The following is an 18472-nucleotide window of genomic DNA, read 5'->3' as shown; positions in this document are numbered from 1 at the left end:
CCCCCCCAGCAGTAGCTATAATTAATGTCCCCCCTCCAGTAGCCATAATTAATGTCCCCCTCACCAGTAGCCATAATTAATGTCCCCCCCAGCAGTAGCTATAATTAATGTCCCCCCTCCAGTAGCCATAATTAATGTCCCCCCCAGCAGTAGCCATGATTAATGCCCCCCCCTCCAGTAGCCATAATTAATATCCCCCCAGCAGTAGCCGTGATTAATGTCCCCCATAGGTAATATCCCCCCAAATTTCCTAACTTTCACCTATGCCCCCCCAAATAGAAACAGGGCCCCATATACTTAAGCAAGATAAAAAATAAAACTCTTACCTAGTTATCCCGCTCCTCTTCGCGCTCTCTCTTCTGCAGATCGGCGCAGGCGACGGCTGATGACGCGTCTGCCAGGTCAGGTGCCGGGTCATGGACCTCAGCAGACCCGGCGCAGGCAGACGTGTCGGCGTCTATGGATGCGATGGGTGGGAACGGCCGCTGAGGTGGGTGGGACGGTGGGCGGATCGGGGGCCCGTTCTTATTTTGAATTGGGACAGCTCCGGGCCCTCCCTGATCCAGCGCACGGACCAGATACAGAACAGTCCGTGCGCTGTAACGGGAAGGCCCGCGGCTGTCACAATTTAAAACATCTGCCCGCTGGGCTGCGCCGAGTTATCAGCGCAGCGCAGGGGTCAGGTGCGGGCCTCTGACTGACCATGGGCCCGGTCTCAGTCGCGACCCCTGCGACCGCGATCGGTACGCCACTGCCGGTAAGCCTTTGCTGCAATATGCAGCAAAGACTTACCGGCTGAGCCCTCTCCATGCAGCGCGACCAGGTGGGGGCCACAAAATATTGTCCCGCGGGCCGCGAGTTTGAGACCCCTGCTGTAGATGAAGCACTCGAGATGCAGCAGGAAATCAGCAGGTGACATCATTGACTTGAGAATCCGCCATTAACCCCTTCACACCTGTGATAAGGCTATATGCATTGTAACATACATATACACACACATATAATATCTATATATAAATCTATATCTATATATATATATATATATACATATATACATTCTCACACGTCATAACAGTGTCAAACAGGCACATCATTGCCAGATCCTTAGCACCTAGAAACACACTATTGTGTCATATGAAAGGGGAGACTCTCCTCTTACTATAAATACAGTAAAATGTGATTTTTAAATACAGATCTCAATTCTTGACTGTAACAGTGGATCTATCTTGTTCTGTTTCACCTGCAAATACAAACCTAATGTGATATTAAAGAGGGAAATTCTCTTCTTTAATAGGACACCGGAATTGTGTTTGTGCCACGATTCAGGAGAGGGGTTGAAGTGAGCCCCTTCCAGCCGGTCAGAAGGAGCTGCAGAAGACACTTTGCAAAAGTGCATGCACCCTCTGCATAGGTCTATGAACCAGGAAAATGGCGATGGATTGACACTGTACATATTCATAGCATATTTTGGTAAAGATTTATATAATTATGCTTCTTATTTTTTTTGATGGTTAAAATGTCCATTCGCATATATTTTAACTTACGTTATTAAAGACTTTATCAAAAACAACTTCATTTCCCAAAGCATATTTGGTGACTTCATCGGGTTTCAGCTTCTGTTGGTAGGGAAAAAAAGAAATGAAATGAAAATGTTATGTGCCATCGATATAGATTTGAAATAAATATTTATATCCTGCAATTGTTACTTTGGACAGTAAGCTTTATCATATAGTGAAACTTGCTAATGATGTAGGGGTTTTCTACTTACATCTCCTACAAAAAAAAAAAAAAACACATCACATATTGATGAACAATAACACAATTTTCCAATATACTATCTATATCAATTCCTCACGGTTTTCTGGATCTCTGCTTGCTGTCATTCTATAGGAAGCTTCTATGTTTACTTATAGTGGACCTAAATCTGACCATGGTCACACAGGTGCACGGCTCGTTAGTATCATAGAGAGTAATCAGAGATGTGTGATATAACGAGCCGGGCACTTGTATGACCATGGTCAGATTTCTGTCAATTGGAAATAAACAATGAAGCTTTCTATAAAATGACAGCAAGCAGAGATCCAGAAAACCATGAGGAATATATGCAGAAAGCATATTGGAAATTTGTATAACTTTTCATTATTCAAACAATATCCATTACTTGCTGAAATGGGAAAACGTATTTAATATCTATTGCTGCCCATGGCCATGAGGATGCGGTAAACCATATCAGTAATTGCTGTTACTACAACTCAGACGAAATGGCAACTCCCATAATTTTGGGTATATCATGTTAGCCCACTCCCTTTAACAAATAAGTATCTATAGATACCTGTTCTACAGATTAGTCAGCTCCAGGCTGCCAGTGGTTTGGGGGGGTACACATGGACCTATGGCAGCAGATATAGTTCAAAATGCTAATACTAAGAATGACGTACTAACCATTTGACTAAGAGCGCTTTAAAAGCACATATTTTTTGAGACGATCAATAAAAACTGGATGTACACGCTACAGCGAACACAAGAGTCCATTGTAAAGAGCAAGTGGTGGAAATATATTGTCATGTTGTAAACGATGTGTCAAACTTAATCCAGAGAGTTCATCATTAAGAATAAAAAAAAAAATACAACAATTAGTGACTTGTTTTAGAAAACACATGTAGGGATAAAACTGATCCTCTGAGGAGCAAACTGTTCCCGAGAAACTAGCGGTCGGATTTGGATGGCTAACATAACGTTGACCTCACTGCACGGCAGGTTCTGAACCTGAAGAAATGAAATCATGAAGATGATAATGAATCACTACGTCTCATAAAGGAGTTCATGTTCCATAGTATGTTTTTTTTTCTAAACTTTCCTTTAAGACATAAAAAAAAGGGGTTTCACCCCGACAAGGATGGAAATAACACTGAGGGCATTTCATTAGACTTAAATGCAAAGAGAGGTCAATAAAAGCAGTGTATAAAACGCAAGAAAAAACTTTGGCACGGCTCACCGTATGAAGACAATAACATGGGCTGTAGGTTGGAAAGGTATCACACGGAGGAAGGCACTGTGTTGCTTTAGGTAGGTATCAGAAAAGAAAAAAGGTTTCTTCAGCAAATCCGTTAAAAACAATAAAGTTTTATGACATATTTGGGTAAAAACAAGAAAGTCTGCAGAGTAAAAATATTGACGCATTTGGGAAGGAACGTTATCCTTAGTCGTACACAGGTCAGGCTGCGACCAAGGACAGCGTTCCGTCCTAAAGTGTCGACTTTTTTTAAACCGTTTTAATGGATTCCCTGGAGAAGCCTTTGTTCTTTTCTGATGAAAAGCAGGTTTTAATCTATTTAGTTTAGATAGTGAGGAAATCAGAGCCCTCTCTATGGGCATCCAGGCAGTTGAGAAAGTTGGATTATAGTTGGCGCTATTAGAGCCAATGCTCTGGGCAAGCAATTCATCCTATTCAGGGGTCCTGGAGGAAAGATACAATGGTAATCTGAATTTCCCTTTATTCACTCAATGGTCCTTAGCAATTGGTTACTGTTTAGATTGTTATGTTGGCACTTTGGGTTGCAGTGTGGGCACTCGGTCTCTAAGTTGTTCCCCATTACTGGCAAGGGCTTTGTGTTTTAGACCTGTGTCATGCATTTATAGCAGTGGTTGTGAACCTATGTCACGGGTGCCAGAGGTTGCCACTCAGAGCCATTTCTGTGGGCACTAAGACAGTCACCCCGGCACAGTTTCCTAGACAGGTTGACTCAGAGCATTGTCCTGTGTAGCCCCGAGCTACCACCAAAACCGCTTGCACACTACCCACGTAGAACAAAATATTCTGATTAGTGGGGGTCTAAAAGCTGGTGACCAATCTTGACTCAACCTTATGAAGAGATCTTCCAGTGGCTTTTTCTTCTATTCAGCCCTCAAGATCAGATTGGTTGGAGTACAACTGACCACAGCTAAGAAAGTCAGCTGAAAAGGCTCTGGGAAGCAACACAGCTCCTATAAAGAGTTAAATTAAGTTCAGTTATAGCTATGGAATTAACCCAATTTATTTAGATTTTTTTTTTTCTCTGAGAATATCCTACAAATTTCCCTGGGGAGGGAAGGGGGTGGGGCTTCATAATTTTGACGATTTAGTAATTTTGGTAATTTAGTCTATATGTAGAGCTGCTAGAAAGAGGCATAATCTGTTCAGCTGTTTTTCCTATTGAAATAAACTTTCCTATTGAAGTGATCTGTCTATTCCGCAAGAAAATGTTGCATTTTTTCATACTTTAGTTGCTTTATGCAGAGAACGCCAGAAATACTTTTCAAGCCTATAATTTGAGTACGTGTCCAAACTAACATATCCAGCTTGTAGGAACTTGCTCTGCAAAATCTATAAAAGATTTCTATACTCTGCATTTCAAATATTCAGAATTTAGCGGCCAGCTCCAAAAACACTTGACAGTGTAAGTGACCGGATGACATAAAAATGACAAATTGTAAAGACACATCATGGAGACACAGTTCAGCTGTTCTTCTTACCTGTATAAACCAATCAGAGCTCAGCTTTTGTTTAAAAAACAGCTGTGGGAAAATGAAAGTTGAGCTCTGATTGGTTAAGTCATGGAGGAGGAAGTACACATACAAAAATGGAAGATCTGGGCACATGAAAAAGCGGATCAAGCATAAATAGAGACAAAACATATATATGATTTTTATTAATTAAACAAATCAGTAATCACACCAAACCAAGAGCCAATAAAAACATTTAAAAAGGAACAAAATCCTCAATACAAGAACCGAGGGAGGGTAGGGCACATGATAATGCCCAGCAAGACACCACCTCCCTACCCAGCCCCAAACCCTATGCCTGTCTAGCTACACCAATACAAAAAGTAGCAAAAGTGACAAAAAATAAATAATACTGCAACATCATTGCAAAGTAACCCATGTAAGAAGCATGATAAAACTGTCAATCGTTATAGTTACCAAACAAGCCTGACAGACGGGGAAAGGTGCTGGGAAAAGCCCCACGCATATCGCCACTAACAGTGGCTTCCTCAGGGGTCACTGTTAGCGGCGATACACATGGGGCTTTTCCCAGCCCCTTTCCCCGTCTGTCAGTTTGTCACTTTTGCTACTTTTTGTATTGGTGTAGCTAGACAGGCATAGGGTTTGGGGCTGGGTAGGGAGGTGGTGTCTTGGTGGGCATTATCATGTGCCCTACCCTCCCTCGGTTCTTGTATTGAGGATTTTGTTCCTTTTTAAATGTTTTTATTGGCTCTTGGTTTGGTGTGATTACTGATTTGTTTGTTTAATTAATAAAGATCATATATTTTGGCATAGCACATGTTTTGTCTCTATTTGAGCTCTGATTGGTTGCCATGAACAACTATAACATTTCTGCTTTCAGAAACTACTGATAAATCTAACCCAACTGTGACCGGGTGTCATAGAGCTCTATTAGGCCGCAGGGCTATCTGGGGCAAAGACTGCACTTCTCACCACAGCAAAGAAAAGACTTTGCAAATGGAAAAAAAACAAAACAAAACAAAAAAACACAGTTGGGGTTTAGTAATTAAGAAGCTATAGAAACCTGGCATAAGGTTTGAATGTCAAAACTTGATGACAGGTTCCCTTTAGGGCTTGCACAATGAGGATGTAGAGTTAGGAAAAGCTGCTCCAGCATTATTTCCACTCAGTTCTACTATAGTAGACTTGTAAATGGTGGGGGTTTCTTTGTCTTCTGACACAAAATTACGAGGCCGGGCTGAGCAGGACTGAGTGTGTATAGCCGGGCTGAGTGTGTATGTGGATGGATGATGCAGGGCTGAGTGTGTATGTGGATGGATGATGCAGGGCTGAGTGTGTATGTGGATGGATGATGCAGAGATGAGTGTGTAAATGTATGTCTGTGTGTGCTGTGCTTTAGTGCGATCATCGGGGATATTTTAATTGGTGTAAAATATATTTTTCCTTTTTTGGAACCCTAAATCTGGTGTGCGTCCTATAGTAAGAAGCGTCTTATAGTCCGAAAAATACGGTAATTCTATGAACAAAAGACATGTTATTGATAAGACTATTATCCCAATTTAAAGGCTAATGTGTCATGAAACAAAGTAAAAATTCTTATGATGTAAATATACCAAATATATTATATTTTAAAGAGGAGCACAACAGAATTTAAACATTTAAGATTAGTATAAAAGTTTCTCAGTACCACTCAAAAAATAGATGAAAGTATGACCTTTCCAAATCTTCCTTCCAGCTGCAAGTACACATGATGGCTTAACCCATCTGCTATTACAAACCACAAGCCCAACATGGACATCTAAAATAGAACTGGTCCCTCTAATTAACTGTACAGTAGCCGGCCACGTAATACGATGACATATGAGCTTTGCATATCTAAGGAATTAAAGATCTCCTTCAAAATTACCATTAGGAATCCTTTATTACCAAATAGGAAACCTCACAATTTCCACATCCACCTTATTTTTATTGCTTATACGAACCAATCCACATGAAACAAATGTTTCCATAATTTGGTATCTACACATCATACAAAATAACCTATGTTTATCCAAAGCAAGAGACTACAACCGAATGATGTAGTTTGATTCTATAGCCACATTAGTCTATCCATCACTCATTTCCTGCTTTCCTACTAAATGTCCTGTATGCTTAAAGAAAGGGGATCCAGAATGATAGCAGTACTGTATAACTGGGACTATACAGGGCTTACTTTAAGTTCTTTAGGCTACTGATATCTGAAATTCAGAAAACTACTTAAAGGGCTCATTTCAAGTCAACAGGCTTCGTCGTGTATAAAACAGATTGAACAACTGCAAACTTGGAAGATTTTTGAAAGGTTTTCTCATGTAGAATAACAGTGCCATGAAGGGGGCATAGAGAGCTATTTACTCGAACTATTGTGTATGTACAGTACATCGGCAAGATCCAAAAAGTTCTTTTTTATACTCATTAGTGCACACTCTGCACCCCATCCTGACAGTATAAAACAGAAATACAGATATTTTTGCCAATTTATTAATCAAGAAAAACTGATGGTTATAAGTATTCAAACTCTTTGCTGTGACATTCATATTTATGTCACATGCTGTCCATTTCCCTCTGATCCTCCTTGAGATGGTTGTAACCCTCACATCGCATGTCAGAGCACATGTGAATCATTAGGTCTAAGGCACTGCCTAAGAAACCTAAAGACAGAATTGTGGCAAGGCAAGGTTACAAAAGAATTTCTGCAGCACTTAACGTTCCTAAGAGAACAGTGGCCTCCATTACTGTTACTTTTTTTTTTCTGTGAAGATGGGGGTCCAGAGTGCAAATGGAGCCAAAAATAATAGATTTTTTTTATCTTACCAATTGGCTGCAAAGAGTAAACAATATGAAGGGGTCTGAATACTTTCCGTACCCACTGTAGTTAGTTGCAAGGAGACTCTGTAAAACCAAGTCTACAGCTCTGCAAGTGCTTCTTGAAGTGGTTCTTCATCCTGTAGAGCGGTTTGCTCTCTTTTATTCAGAATGAGGAACATCCCCACAATAGTAGCAGCCTTGAATTAACAGTTCTGCTGCAACTTTTATTTGATAACATACTAACCCCCCCCCCCCTACACACACACACACATACACAGAGACAAATACACATATATAAACAAGGAATAAAATTTGGGAGCATAGTAATATTTTTGTTTCCAAGCTGAAGGAGCTTCTGCTGTGAATTAACCTAAAACCTGGAATGATTTTACTCTTAATATGGAGATGAAATAATTGATTCAGTATTTAGATAAAAATATGCGCTGACAAGTCTTACTTTACTGCTCGCACTTACAATTCTTCAGCCGTAATGAATGCACATTTGGAAAAGAAAAATGCTCACAGACCACCGGGCCTGCCAAACCACAATTGTGTAATCTGCTCCATGGATAGCTTTCAGTAAACAAAATGTTCTTCTGGCCCAAACCCAATGGTCAAACTATCCCAAAGCTAATCCAAAACAATAACATAGGCCACAGTTTAAAGTGTTACTTTTACTCAACTGATCTACTTACAAGGACTTAATATTTAATCCTAAATACTAAAATGACAATCCTACAATTTTATAATGATACCACACAATCTCATTATGTGTGTGCCCAATCCCTCTCAGGTGTTCAGTTTGAGCTACAATTGTAATCTATAAATTTAGAGAAGGGACTCCCATCAAATCAAGGATCAGACAACCTTCATGGGATGTAAAAACAACTTCTGCCAAACTTGTGGTGTAAATACTATTGCAGAGCCTTGCAGCGTCACTCCCTGCTTTCTCAGCACAGAAAAGGGCGATGCCACGCGTCACGGTATTGGACCGTTTTAAAGCATGCATTTTTAAACGGACTGAAAACGCATGCTTTAAAACAGTCCAAAAACGTGACATGTGGCATCACCCTTAGAGGGAATTCTACAGTTATGCTCTTTAAATAGACGCCAATCCTCCGCCACTCCGATTCCAATCCTGCTTTGGCACTGGAAAGAAATCTACTTTGTATTGGGAAAAAAATGCACAGTCAGCCTGGCAGGTAGGCGCTATGGGCAGTCAATGGCTAAATGGGCATTTCCTGTGTCAAGATGGTACAAGGACACAAAGAACAACAGGGTTCCTGCAAGTATCAGAACAGCAGTGGAATGGTGACGTGAGTATTGCTTCTGTCCATTTCTCCCTGGGTCATCAACATTATTACCATTAACTTCCTCGTAATGTTTTTGTGTAGTCACCGGAACTTCCTGTTGATTTCCGTGGATGGAATGGGCTATGCAGTCATAACTGTGGGCAGGGCCGGCTGCAGATTTCAGTAGGCCCCTGGGCAACAGTGGGCCCCTTTGCAGTAAAATTTATCCTAGATTATTATACTACCATCCCCCTCATTGTTTTTTTATATGCAGCCCCCCAACCTGAGTGAAGTTGGCCCCCCCACCTTGTTCAAATCAAACAAAATTGGTGTCAAATGTTTGTGCTATGTTTGTGCTGGTTTGTGCAGCAGAAATTTGCGTTTGTGCCGCTATCGTTTTTAAGATTTTAATGAAAGTTTCCAGAGGTCATCAGAGGTCAACCAGCCCCCCCACGTTGCCCAAATCAAACAAAACTGGGACCGAACAATTCTGCTACGTTTGTGCTGGTTTGTGCTGCTCAAATTTTTGTTTGTGCTGCTTTTGTTTTGAATATATGAACAAAAAATGAAAGTTCAAAAGTTCAGCCAGCCCCCCCACATTAACCGAATCAAACAAAACTGGTGTCAAACGTTAGTGCTACGTTTGTGCTGGTTTGTGCAGCAAAAATTTCCGTTTGTGCCGCTATCATTTTTAATATATTCATACTTTTTTACAGAGGTCATCAGAGTTCATTTCTTCCAAAGTACAATGTGTTTGCTAGCTCCCCCTGGTGATCAAACCAGGGAAGTGTCACCAAGTTTGTTTTTTACCAGTTCATCCTAAACACCTCAAACACCTGAACATACCTTAAAAATTATAGCAGCACAAACAAAAATTTTTGCAGCACAAACCAGCACAAATGTAGCACTAACTTTTGACACCAGTTTTGTTTGATTCCGTTAATGTGGGGGGGCTGCTTGAACTTTTGAACTTTCATTTTTTGTTCATATATTCAAAACAAAAGCAGCACAAACAAAAATTTGCGCAGCACAAACCAGCACAAACGTAGCAGAATTGTTTGGCACCAGTTTTGTTTGATTTGGGCAATGTGGGGGGGCTGGTTGACCTCTGATGACCTCTGGAAACTTTCATTAAAATCTCGAAAACGATAGCGGCACAAACAAAAATTTCTGCTGCACAAACCAGCACAAACGTAGCACAAACGTTTGACACCAATTTTGTTTGATTTGAACAAGGTGGGGGGGCCAACTTCACTCAGGTAGCCCCCCATGGTTATATTGGGGTGCTGGCCCAGAGTGTATGCATACCACCTCCATGATAACCACTTCCTTATTAGGAACTTCCACATCCAAACATGTCTCTTACTGCTGACATGGGAGTAGTTATAACAGAGGGGGCATGCATACAGTAATTACTGCATGGCCCCCACCTTCAACCAAAAGGTAGCAAGACATGGGACATCAAGTCAACTACACAGAATCTTTACCAGGGCAAGTATGATATGGGCGTCTCATACAGGGTCTAAAACTTTGCACTGGTGGCCACCCCTTTAAAATTCAGCCATCACTTTCTAAAGATACTCTTCATAAAGTCATGCTGTGGGTACTACTGCACCCCTAAACCTAAATTATATTAAGGTAAACTCCTATAACGTAACTATTGATTTGTCTGTCTTTCTTACAATGTTTTTAATAAATCCTTGTAAAAAAAAAACCAGAATTATTCAAATGAGCCGGATGCGCTCAGATTTACATCACCTGAGCGTCTCCTGGTTCCGGGGGCTGATAATTTATTTATTATTGTTTGCTCACAGAGTGGGCCTGCCTAAACAAATAATAATGGGACGTGGATAAATGATCAGCGCCCGGAACCAGGAGGCACTCAGGTGACAAATAAGTAATTTGTATATTTCATCAAGTGCATGACGGCCTTATTTTATTGTCTTGCCATGGAAGTTGGATCAGCCTGAAATTTGGCTTTACACTCTTGATTTTAAGTATCACTCCAAATCTAAACCTCCATGGGATATTAATTTGGATTTTCATTGATAATTTTTATGTTTTATTGGCTTCAACCCACTCCACCATGTTTATTTTTTGAGCTATGTACTTGAGCTACCGGGAGCTGGACTTCTTGCATGATACATTCAAACTCTCCTCCAACCACTGATATTGCAGTGGTTATGAAAGGGGGTGCATAAAGTAATGACTGCACAGCCGGCCTCCATCTGTTGGAAAACAGAGGGATCCAAGTCCTGCTGTGAATGGGTCATAAGGGGCATGACTCTTGGCTCTCGGCAAACTTTAAAAGTGTAAGTATATAACGGGCGACCCTGTTTTGTGTTTGTATAAGTAAGCCAACCTCTTTAATGCCCATGAAGGGAATTTCTATCTAAAGAGGCTTGCTCATGAAGACAACTTACACTTCTGCACCAGTAGAAGTTGTAGATTTGCGGAAGGCTATAAAACTCCAAGCTGAATGGCGCAGTGGGTATATGGAGATGCATTGCTGTCTAACCCTTCAACCCTATGAAGTAGCAGTACGTTGTCTTCATGGCCAAGACCCTTTGTTCTCTGAAGGATTTTTACAAGACGAGAATCAAGAAGGAAAAGCTGAACACTAAACCAGGCCGGGTATATTCCTGGTTGCTTTTAGTAATAATTTCTTTACTGTCTAGCACTGTATATTGATTTAATCAATCCATGACCAGAACATAAAAGTTCCTTTATAACTCATAAATGCAGTAGAATATAAGGGTATACTACCAGCTGTAATAAGCCCCTTATCTTCAGACTCAATGCACTTCTATTCCAAACTGTCCAGATTTTCCTGAGCTCTGGGCACAAAGTGGATAATGACAGCATCCTCTAAAAATGTTTAAAGAACTGGCTATAGCCGGAGCATGATGTCAGCATACACTTCAGCTATCCACAAGTCTACCAACACTGGAACTTTCCTCCTTTTCCTGAAGACTTACAGCAAATACTCCAGCCGTTAAAAAGTGCATGCGTTTCTAAACAAATGTACATTTAGCCTGGCCGGCATGTGTGCCAAAATAAGCCAAGATCAGAGAAGAAATATAACAAAAACATGGAAAAATGTTGGATTAAAATAGCTCAAATGTTCCAGATAATTTGTAAGCGTGAGCCACGAGTGGTGTCACAGCCTGCATATGGAAGAAGGGATCTATGGAGCAATGGAGACATGTTTTACCCTGATACACTGAATTTCATCATAGATTCTTTCTCCTCTTCTTTTATTCTGGAGAACTTGTTCTTCTGTTCCCCTGATAAAAAAAAACAAAGAACAAACAGGATAAATGACGATTTAATGAATGAATAGCATGTATAATCTCATACACATCGTATGTTAATCAAACGTGCTGTAAGAGAGCAGATGGTGATGTACCGTCGTTGTCGTCTTGGCAGTATCATACCGTTCTAGCCGTCATCACAAACATGGAGTGACTTGGACTGGGTGTTCATTATGTGAACTCACTATCCTTAATGGCTGTTTTCTGTCCACATTTAAGATTTTGTCTTCATTCTTTCAATGCCCATAAAAGAAACAAAGTACCGTATATACTTGAGTATAAGCCAACCCGAGTATAAGCCGAAACCCCCAATTTCAACACAAAAAACTGGGAAAACCTATTGACTCGAGTATAAGCTGAGGGTGGGAAATGCATTGGTTACAGCCTCCCAGTATATAGCCTGCCCAGCCCCTGTAGCATACAGCCTGCCCAGCCCCTGTAGCATACAGCCTGCCCAGCCCCTGTAGCATACAGCCTGCCCAGCCCCTGTAGCATACAGCCTGCCCAGCCCCTGTAGCATACAGCCTGCCCAGCCCCTGTAGCATACAGCCTGCCCAGCCCCTGTAGCATACAGCCTGCCCAGCCCCTGTAGCATACAGCCTGCCCAGCCCCTGTAGCATACAGCCTGCCCAGCCCCTGTAGCATACAGCCTGCCCAGCCCCTGTAGCATACAGCCTGCCCAGCCCCTGTAGCATACAGCCTGCCCAGCCCCTGTAGCATACAGCCTGCCCAGCCCCTGTAGCATACAGCCTGCCCAGCCCCTGTAGCATACAGCCTGCCCAGCCCCTGTAGCATACAGCCTGCCCAGCCCCTGTAGCATACAGCCTGCCCAGCCCCTGTAGCATACAGCCTGCCCAGCCCCTGTAGCAGGAAAAAAAATAACACTGTACTCATCTTTCCGACGTCCCCCATAGGTCCTTTTCTGTCTCAGACAGAAGAGGACCTATGATGTCAGATGATGTCAGAAAGGTGAGTTTTGACTAGTTTTTCAATTTTGTGTTGAAAAACTAGGCTTATACTCGAGTATATAAGGTAACTTTGCTGCAGGTGTTCTGTATCTACAGCTCCTCAGAATAATATGTGTCTCCGTAGTAACAGACAGCGTAAAAACTGTGCAGTCACACCTCCACCTGTCCTCTACTTCAAGTGAATCTATATTTAAAGGAGAACAGGTCATAAGGATAGTACATACATTTGCAGACTTTCACCAGGAAGAGTCACGGGTGTTACTATTTCAAAAAGGGCATGTGGTGCACCAATCTTATTCCTCAGAAAGGCTTTTACTAGATGCAACAGACTAAAAAGAGCTACACTGGAGCACTTCCCCCTCTCATTGTTCGCGATTACAGCTGGCAGAGGGAGGGGGTGTGCTGAGAGAGCAGGGGAGATGGGGAGAATGTCTAACAACCTGTGATGCTACAGCAGGGAAGGGGCTCTGGTAGCCCCAGGAACTCTTCATTCTAAAAAAATTTAGAAGGAAAAGGGCCATATATAACAAATATAAGATTACCATAGTCACAGTGCCTGGATCTATGAGTAAGTGTCCCTCTGTTATCATGATAGATTTTAATGGTAGGTTTCCGTTAATAACAGGAAAAAAATTGAGCACAAGCATAATGGAAAGTAATTCTTCTGTATATTGAATTCTACAGGAAACGGAAGGTTAACAGTTTCAATATTTTGTTTTCGGTTCTATGTGCTAAAGCGGAGAGTGTAAGGGAAAGCCCTGAAGCAAGTGTGTACTAGCCCAAAACAACAAGAACTGCACATTAAGGTATTATTCACACAGTTTTTAAGGGCTTGTACAACAACAAATTTGTCTAAAAATGTATATATGGTTCACATGTGGAAAATTTTTAGAAAAAAAAAAAATGTAGGAAAAGGAACACACACGTGGAGATTTATCGGTGACTTTTTGGAGTATAAAAAAGTGGCAAAAAAAATCCCAAGGGCCTTTTCCCGCCACTCAGAAAAAGTGGCTGACATAGAACCACTGCTAGATCGACACCGTGCAAAGCCAGATTTATGATTTGCGATGTTTTCAAATAATCACAAAAACAGTTGCAAGGTCACTCCACTCCCCTGCTGGCATATCATTTTTTGTGATTATTTAACCCCTTCCCGACATGTGACGTAATAGTACATCACATGTCGGGTCCCGGTACATGGAGAGGGCTCGAGGACCGAGCCCTCTCCATAGCCGGTAAGTCTTTGTTTTACTGCTGATCGCCGCCGGCAAAGGTGCCAGCGGCTTAAAAAAGACGGTGGCGCGCGGTCGCCGCCATCTTTCCGTGGATCGTCGCTCCCCGTGATGGCGGCGATCCGTTGCAATGGTAGCTTCGGGTCTCACGAAGACCCGAAGCTACTTCGGGTTAACCCATTCATTACAATGTGCTATCAGCACATTGTAATGTATGAGTAGTAAAATTCCCATATACTGCCATACTGTAGTATGGCAGTATATGATAGGATCGTACAAACACCCTAGGATTAAAGTACTCTAGGGAGTCTGAAAAATAGTAAAAAAAAAATAAAAAAATTATAATAAAAAAAACTAAAAATTCAAATCACCCCCTTTCCCTAGAACTGATATAAATATAAATAAACAGTAAAAATCATAAACACATTAGGTATCGCCGCGTCCGAAAATGCCCGATCAAAATATGATAACGGTTTTTCACTGCGTTTAACCCCGTAATGGCATATTAATAATAATAAATATGTTTAACCAGGTTTCCAAAGAATAAGCAAAACAAATGAATAGGATATAAAATGACTAACTTTCTGTTTTTCAACATTTGTATGTGCCGGATTAATTTGCGAATGGTTAAAGCTTTCACTTTCTTCACGTCTGCCCGCATCTTCACCACCTGTGGGAATAAAGGAATTCCAGACATAAGTCATGAGTAAGCGGCAGCAAGTCTAAAAACAGTTGTTAAAAGCAAATCAGAAGAAATCAAAAGAACTTACAAGCTGCAAAAACAATGGATGGTATTGGACAAAAAAAATGTATGCCCACACACAGCTCCATTACTACCAGAACAGTTTAGTAATATATGAAAATGATACGCAGGTTATAAATGGTCAACACCCTCTACAACGTTCCCCACCCACCCAAAAAAAAAAAAAAAGATATAATTTAACAAACCAGATTTTGTAAATCGGAGATTTAGTAGAAAGGAACTGAGCAGGCAAGTGAAACTGATATACCATTGGTGGGTTTTTTTTTCTTCTAGAATAAATTCCCTGACAGGTTCTCCCAAAATACCATCCTTATTTCTGAATATTGCTCGGTTAGCCTGGAGAGATTTATCGCCGTATAACCATCTATATACCGTATATACATACACCCTCCAGTGCGGCGATGAATAGCAAACAATAAAATGTTTAATATAGTGAGAATACACTTTTGTCAAGGACCGCTCCTATTTTTCTCCAGGGAAAAATCCAACTTCACACGCAAGAGTCGTCACAAATGAAACCGGACTCTGCGCACGCAGGGATAAAAAGGTCTTACAGAAAGCAAAGCTGCTTGCAATTCCCACAATAAAACTTTTATGCCAAGGTTCTGGAAGACGTCCCCAGTACATATTGTCACTTTCCATAAAACGTTCCACCTTTGCTATGGACCAGGATTGGTAGAACAGCCAGATTTCTGTCAGCTAGTGATGACTATGGAGCGGTGTGAAAGCGGACAGAAGATGCGAGGTATAAAGTGTAGCAAGTAGAGTACAGACAGTCCCCACTAACAGCATAGGTTCTGTAGGTTTGTTCTGAAGTTGAATTTATTTATAATTCAATGAATTGGCTGTGACCAGTCAGGAACTGCCTGCATAAAGAAGTTTGTTCAATGGAAACCACCATGTAGAAAACTCTAACACAAAGACATATAATATATAAATGTGAGAGTGAGTGTTTGTGTCCGCTCAAGGAATCTGTACTGTCGCATTTACAATCACCAAATTTTGCACCGCTGTTCTCTGTGACTCAGGGAACGTCATAGACTCAGTTTTGAGCTGAAATTTTCACCCTGGCTTTCCAAAATCCACTTATTAACCACCCTATACAGCCATTGGCTGCTGATGTGGGACTTGGAAGATGAGCCGTGATTGGTTGCTGTTCTGCCACAGGTCATTAATATGAGTTTTGAGCGGTGATTGGTTACTATAGGCAATGAGTAGAAGACACTTATGTGTGAGGTAAGATAGATAGAGATACAGAGAACTGGGGAGATTTATCAGCAATGTCTCATAAAAACTGTTCCAGTTGCCCATGGAAACCAATCAGAGATTAGCTGTTATTTTATAAATAGCTGTGGGAAAATGAAACTTGACCTCTGATTGGTTGCCATGGGCAACTAGAGCAGTTCTGCTCTCAGACACTTCTGTTAAATCTCCCCATAAAGAAGGTGACATTTGGGAAGACAGACAGTCACCGAAAAAGTCTGCCAGAGACAGAGAAGGTCAAAAAAGTTTATAAAAAAGGGACGGCCAGTGCCAGTCTGAGACAGTCTATAGATCCATATAAAATATTTTTTGTTAACCCATTCTATTTTGTTAGAGAAGAGAAGTTATTTACTATCCCAGGCAACGCCATAGCTACAGTAAGTTATATAATATTACTTAAAAAATTGTATTTGAATAAGAATTTATAGAGCATTATTTTTAATAAATAGGTGGTCAAAGGATTAATGCTAATTATTGCTATAGGGCTAGAATTATTCACGAGCATTCTCTGTCTCTGACAGCAGTTATGTGTGGTCAAAATACTTTTTTTTTATCATTTATGCAAAATACTTTAAAGGTTAATAAATAAAGACCATTTCGATAACAGCAGAATCATGGTGGCCTTATGGCATACAACTGCATCTAGAGTGGAAACCGCTGGAAATCCTCACCAGATGACTTGTTGATTTTTAGGAATAGGAGTTGCACTCTCCAGTAGGGAATGACAGCATAATCGGACAAGACTTGAGCCTGTAAAGCCACTTTGTTACCCATTCGCAACATGTATTTGGAATGACATGACAGCCAGTGAGACCTTCCAGATGCTGTCACTCATAAAAATGGATCTGGAAGTAGAAAGTTCTAGCAAACGTTAACGTTGAGCTTCATAAGCTACCAGGTGGCAAGCTGTATTATACACTGAAGTTACTATTGAAAGGGACAAGCAACAGAAGACAGAAGTCGCGCTGAGGAGGAGATACGGTTTACGCCATGTTATTGGTCAGGACCGTTCTTTTGCCCAATCTCAAGTGGGGCAGCAGTGCTACTAAAATAGTTAAAAATAGTTTCAAGGTCCAACATATTACTTGGAGAAGTGATGATATGTCACATTTTGCAGAAAACAGAAGTAGAGCAGCTTCAGCTCTGTTCAACTGTGCCTCTATACAACCTACTCCCCACTTCTCTAGCTATAGCAAGTCTCCCATAGATAACTTTTTAATGTGAATTCACACAAGATGTGGCTGTTGCTTGAAAACAGCTAAACTTGTAGTTCTTGTCATTTGGCAAAAGAGTGTAGATGTAACAGGAGAAAAATGTCTTGTTAGACTAATCAAAATTAGGTCCGCTCCGTGCTCCGAGGGGCAGAATTTGGTTCAAACCATGTGAACTGATGATCCCTTCCTCTGAGACGACAACAGTTCAGACTTGAGGAAGTTAAGTAATGATGTGGGGATCGTTTTTTTGCACAACTTTGAATTAACTTTTGGGGAGTAGCAACAACATAGAAGTCAAATCTTTCATGGCAGCTGGACTTTTAATACTTCAAGAAAGTCAGTCTACTTTTCCTGTAACACAGGGACAGGAACAAAAAAGATGACTTTGTAAAAAAAAAAAAGGCAAAGTCCCCTGATCTTAATCCTTTAGCTCATCTCTGGAACGAGTTTAAATCGGCTGCTCTACACCTCTTCAGCAACTTGGAAAGAATAGGATTGCTTCTCTAATATGTTTTACACCTACTGTAGGTGAACTAACAACAGCATGCTGTGGTTCTGAAGGCCAAGGGAGGCCCAGTCCATTATTAAATGGGAAGGCCTTTAACATACATTGTACATACATTTGTACAATACCTTCAACAATTCAATATTGCAAAATACACAGGTATTGTTCAATGCCCTTTAGTGCAAATAAAATGTGTTTCATCATAAAACTGGACGACATAGAAACATTAGCATACTGGCACTGTCTTATATTCCCACAACTGAACAAACAGGAAATCTTAGTGAAGCTTAAAACAAATTACTTGGTCAGAGAACTGGATTTATTTATCTAGGCTTGGAATAAGGAACACAGATAACAGATGCTTTAAGAGATTTATGAAAGAAAAAAAAAAAATTGGCAGAAGTCATTACTATTCGTCATATCAAGCCATACGATAGAGACAGCACAATATGGTTTCTGTGACCAAAACATGTGCAGACTTTTAGGCAGGAGACAACAAGGCTTCTAGATCACACGACTCCTTATTCCAGCTTATTTGAAGGGTTTTGGAAAAAATCTATTTGCATTTGGTCAA

General features: G+C 40.9%; 1 protein-coding gene across 1 annotated transcript in view; it reads right to left on the bottom strand.

Moving 5' to 3' along the window:
* SRFBP1 (serum response factor binding protein 1) overlaps nucleotides 1–18472 on the bottom strand; it is a 61942-nt gene that overhangs the window by 28749 nt on the left and 14721 nt on the right. The window contains exons 2-4 of the mRNA XM_072141186.1: nucleotides 14735–14823; nucleotides 11854–11926; nucleotides 1545–1616 (exon numbers count right to left, since the gene is read on the bottom strand). Coding sequence (XP_071997287.1) covers nucleotides 1545–1616; nucleotides 11854–11926; nucleotides 14735–14823 — 234 coding nt within the window. The remainder of the gene's footprint in view (nucleotides 1–1544; nucleotides 1617–11853; nucleotides 11927–14734; nucleotides 14824–18472) is intronic.

This window comes from Engystomops pustulosus, chromosome 1 (assembly GCF_040894005.1).
Source record: "Engystomops pustulosus chromosome 1, aEngPut4.maternal, whole genome shotgun sequence".
NCBI classification, from domain to species: Eukaryota; Metazoa; Chordata; class Amphibia; order Anura; family Leptodactylidae; genus Engystomops; species Engystomops pustulosus.
Note: the sequence above shows the minus strand (reverse complement) of the source record. Positions and strands in the feature narration are given on the sequence as shown.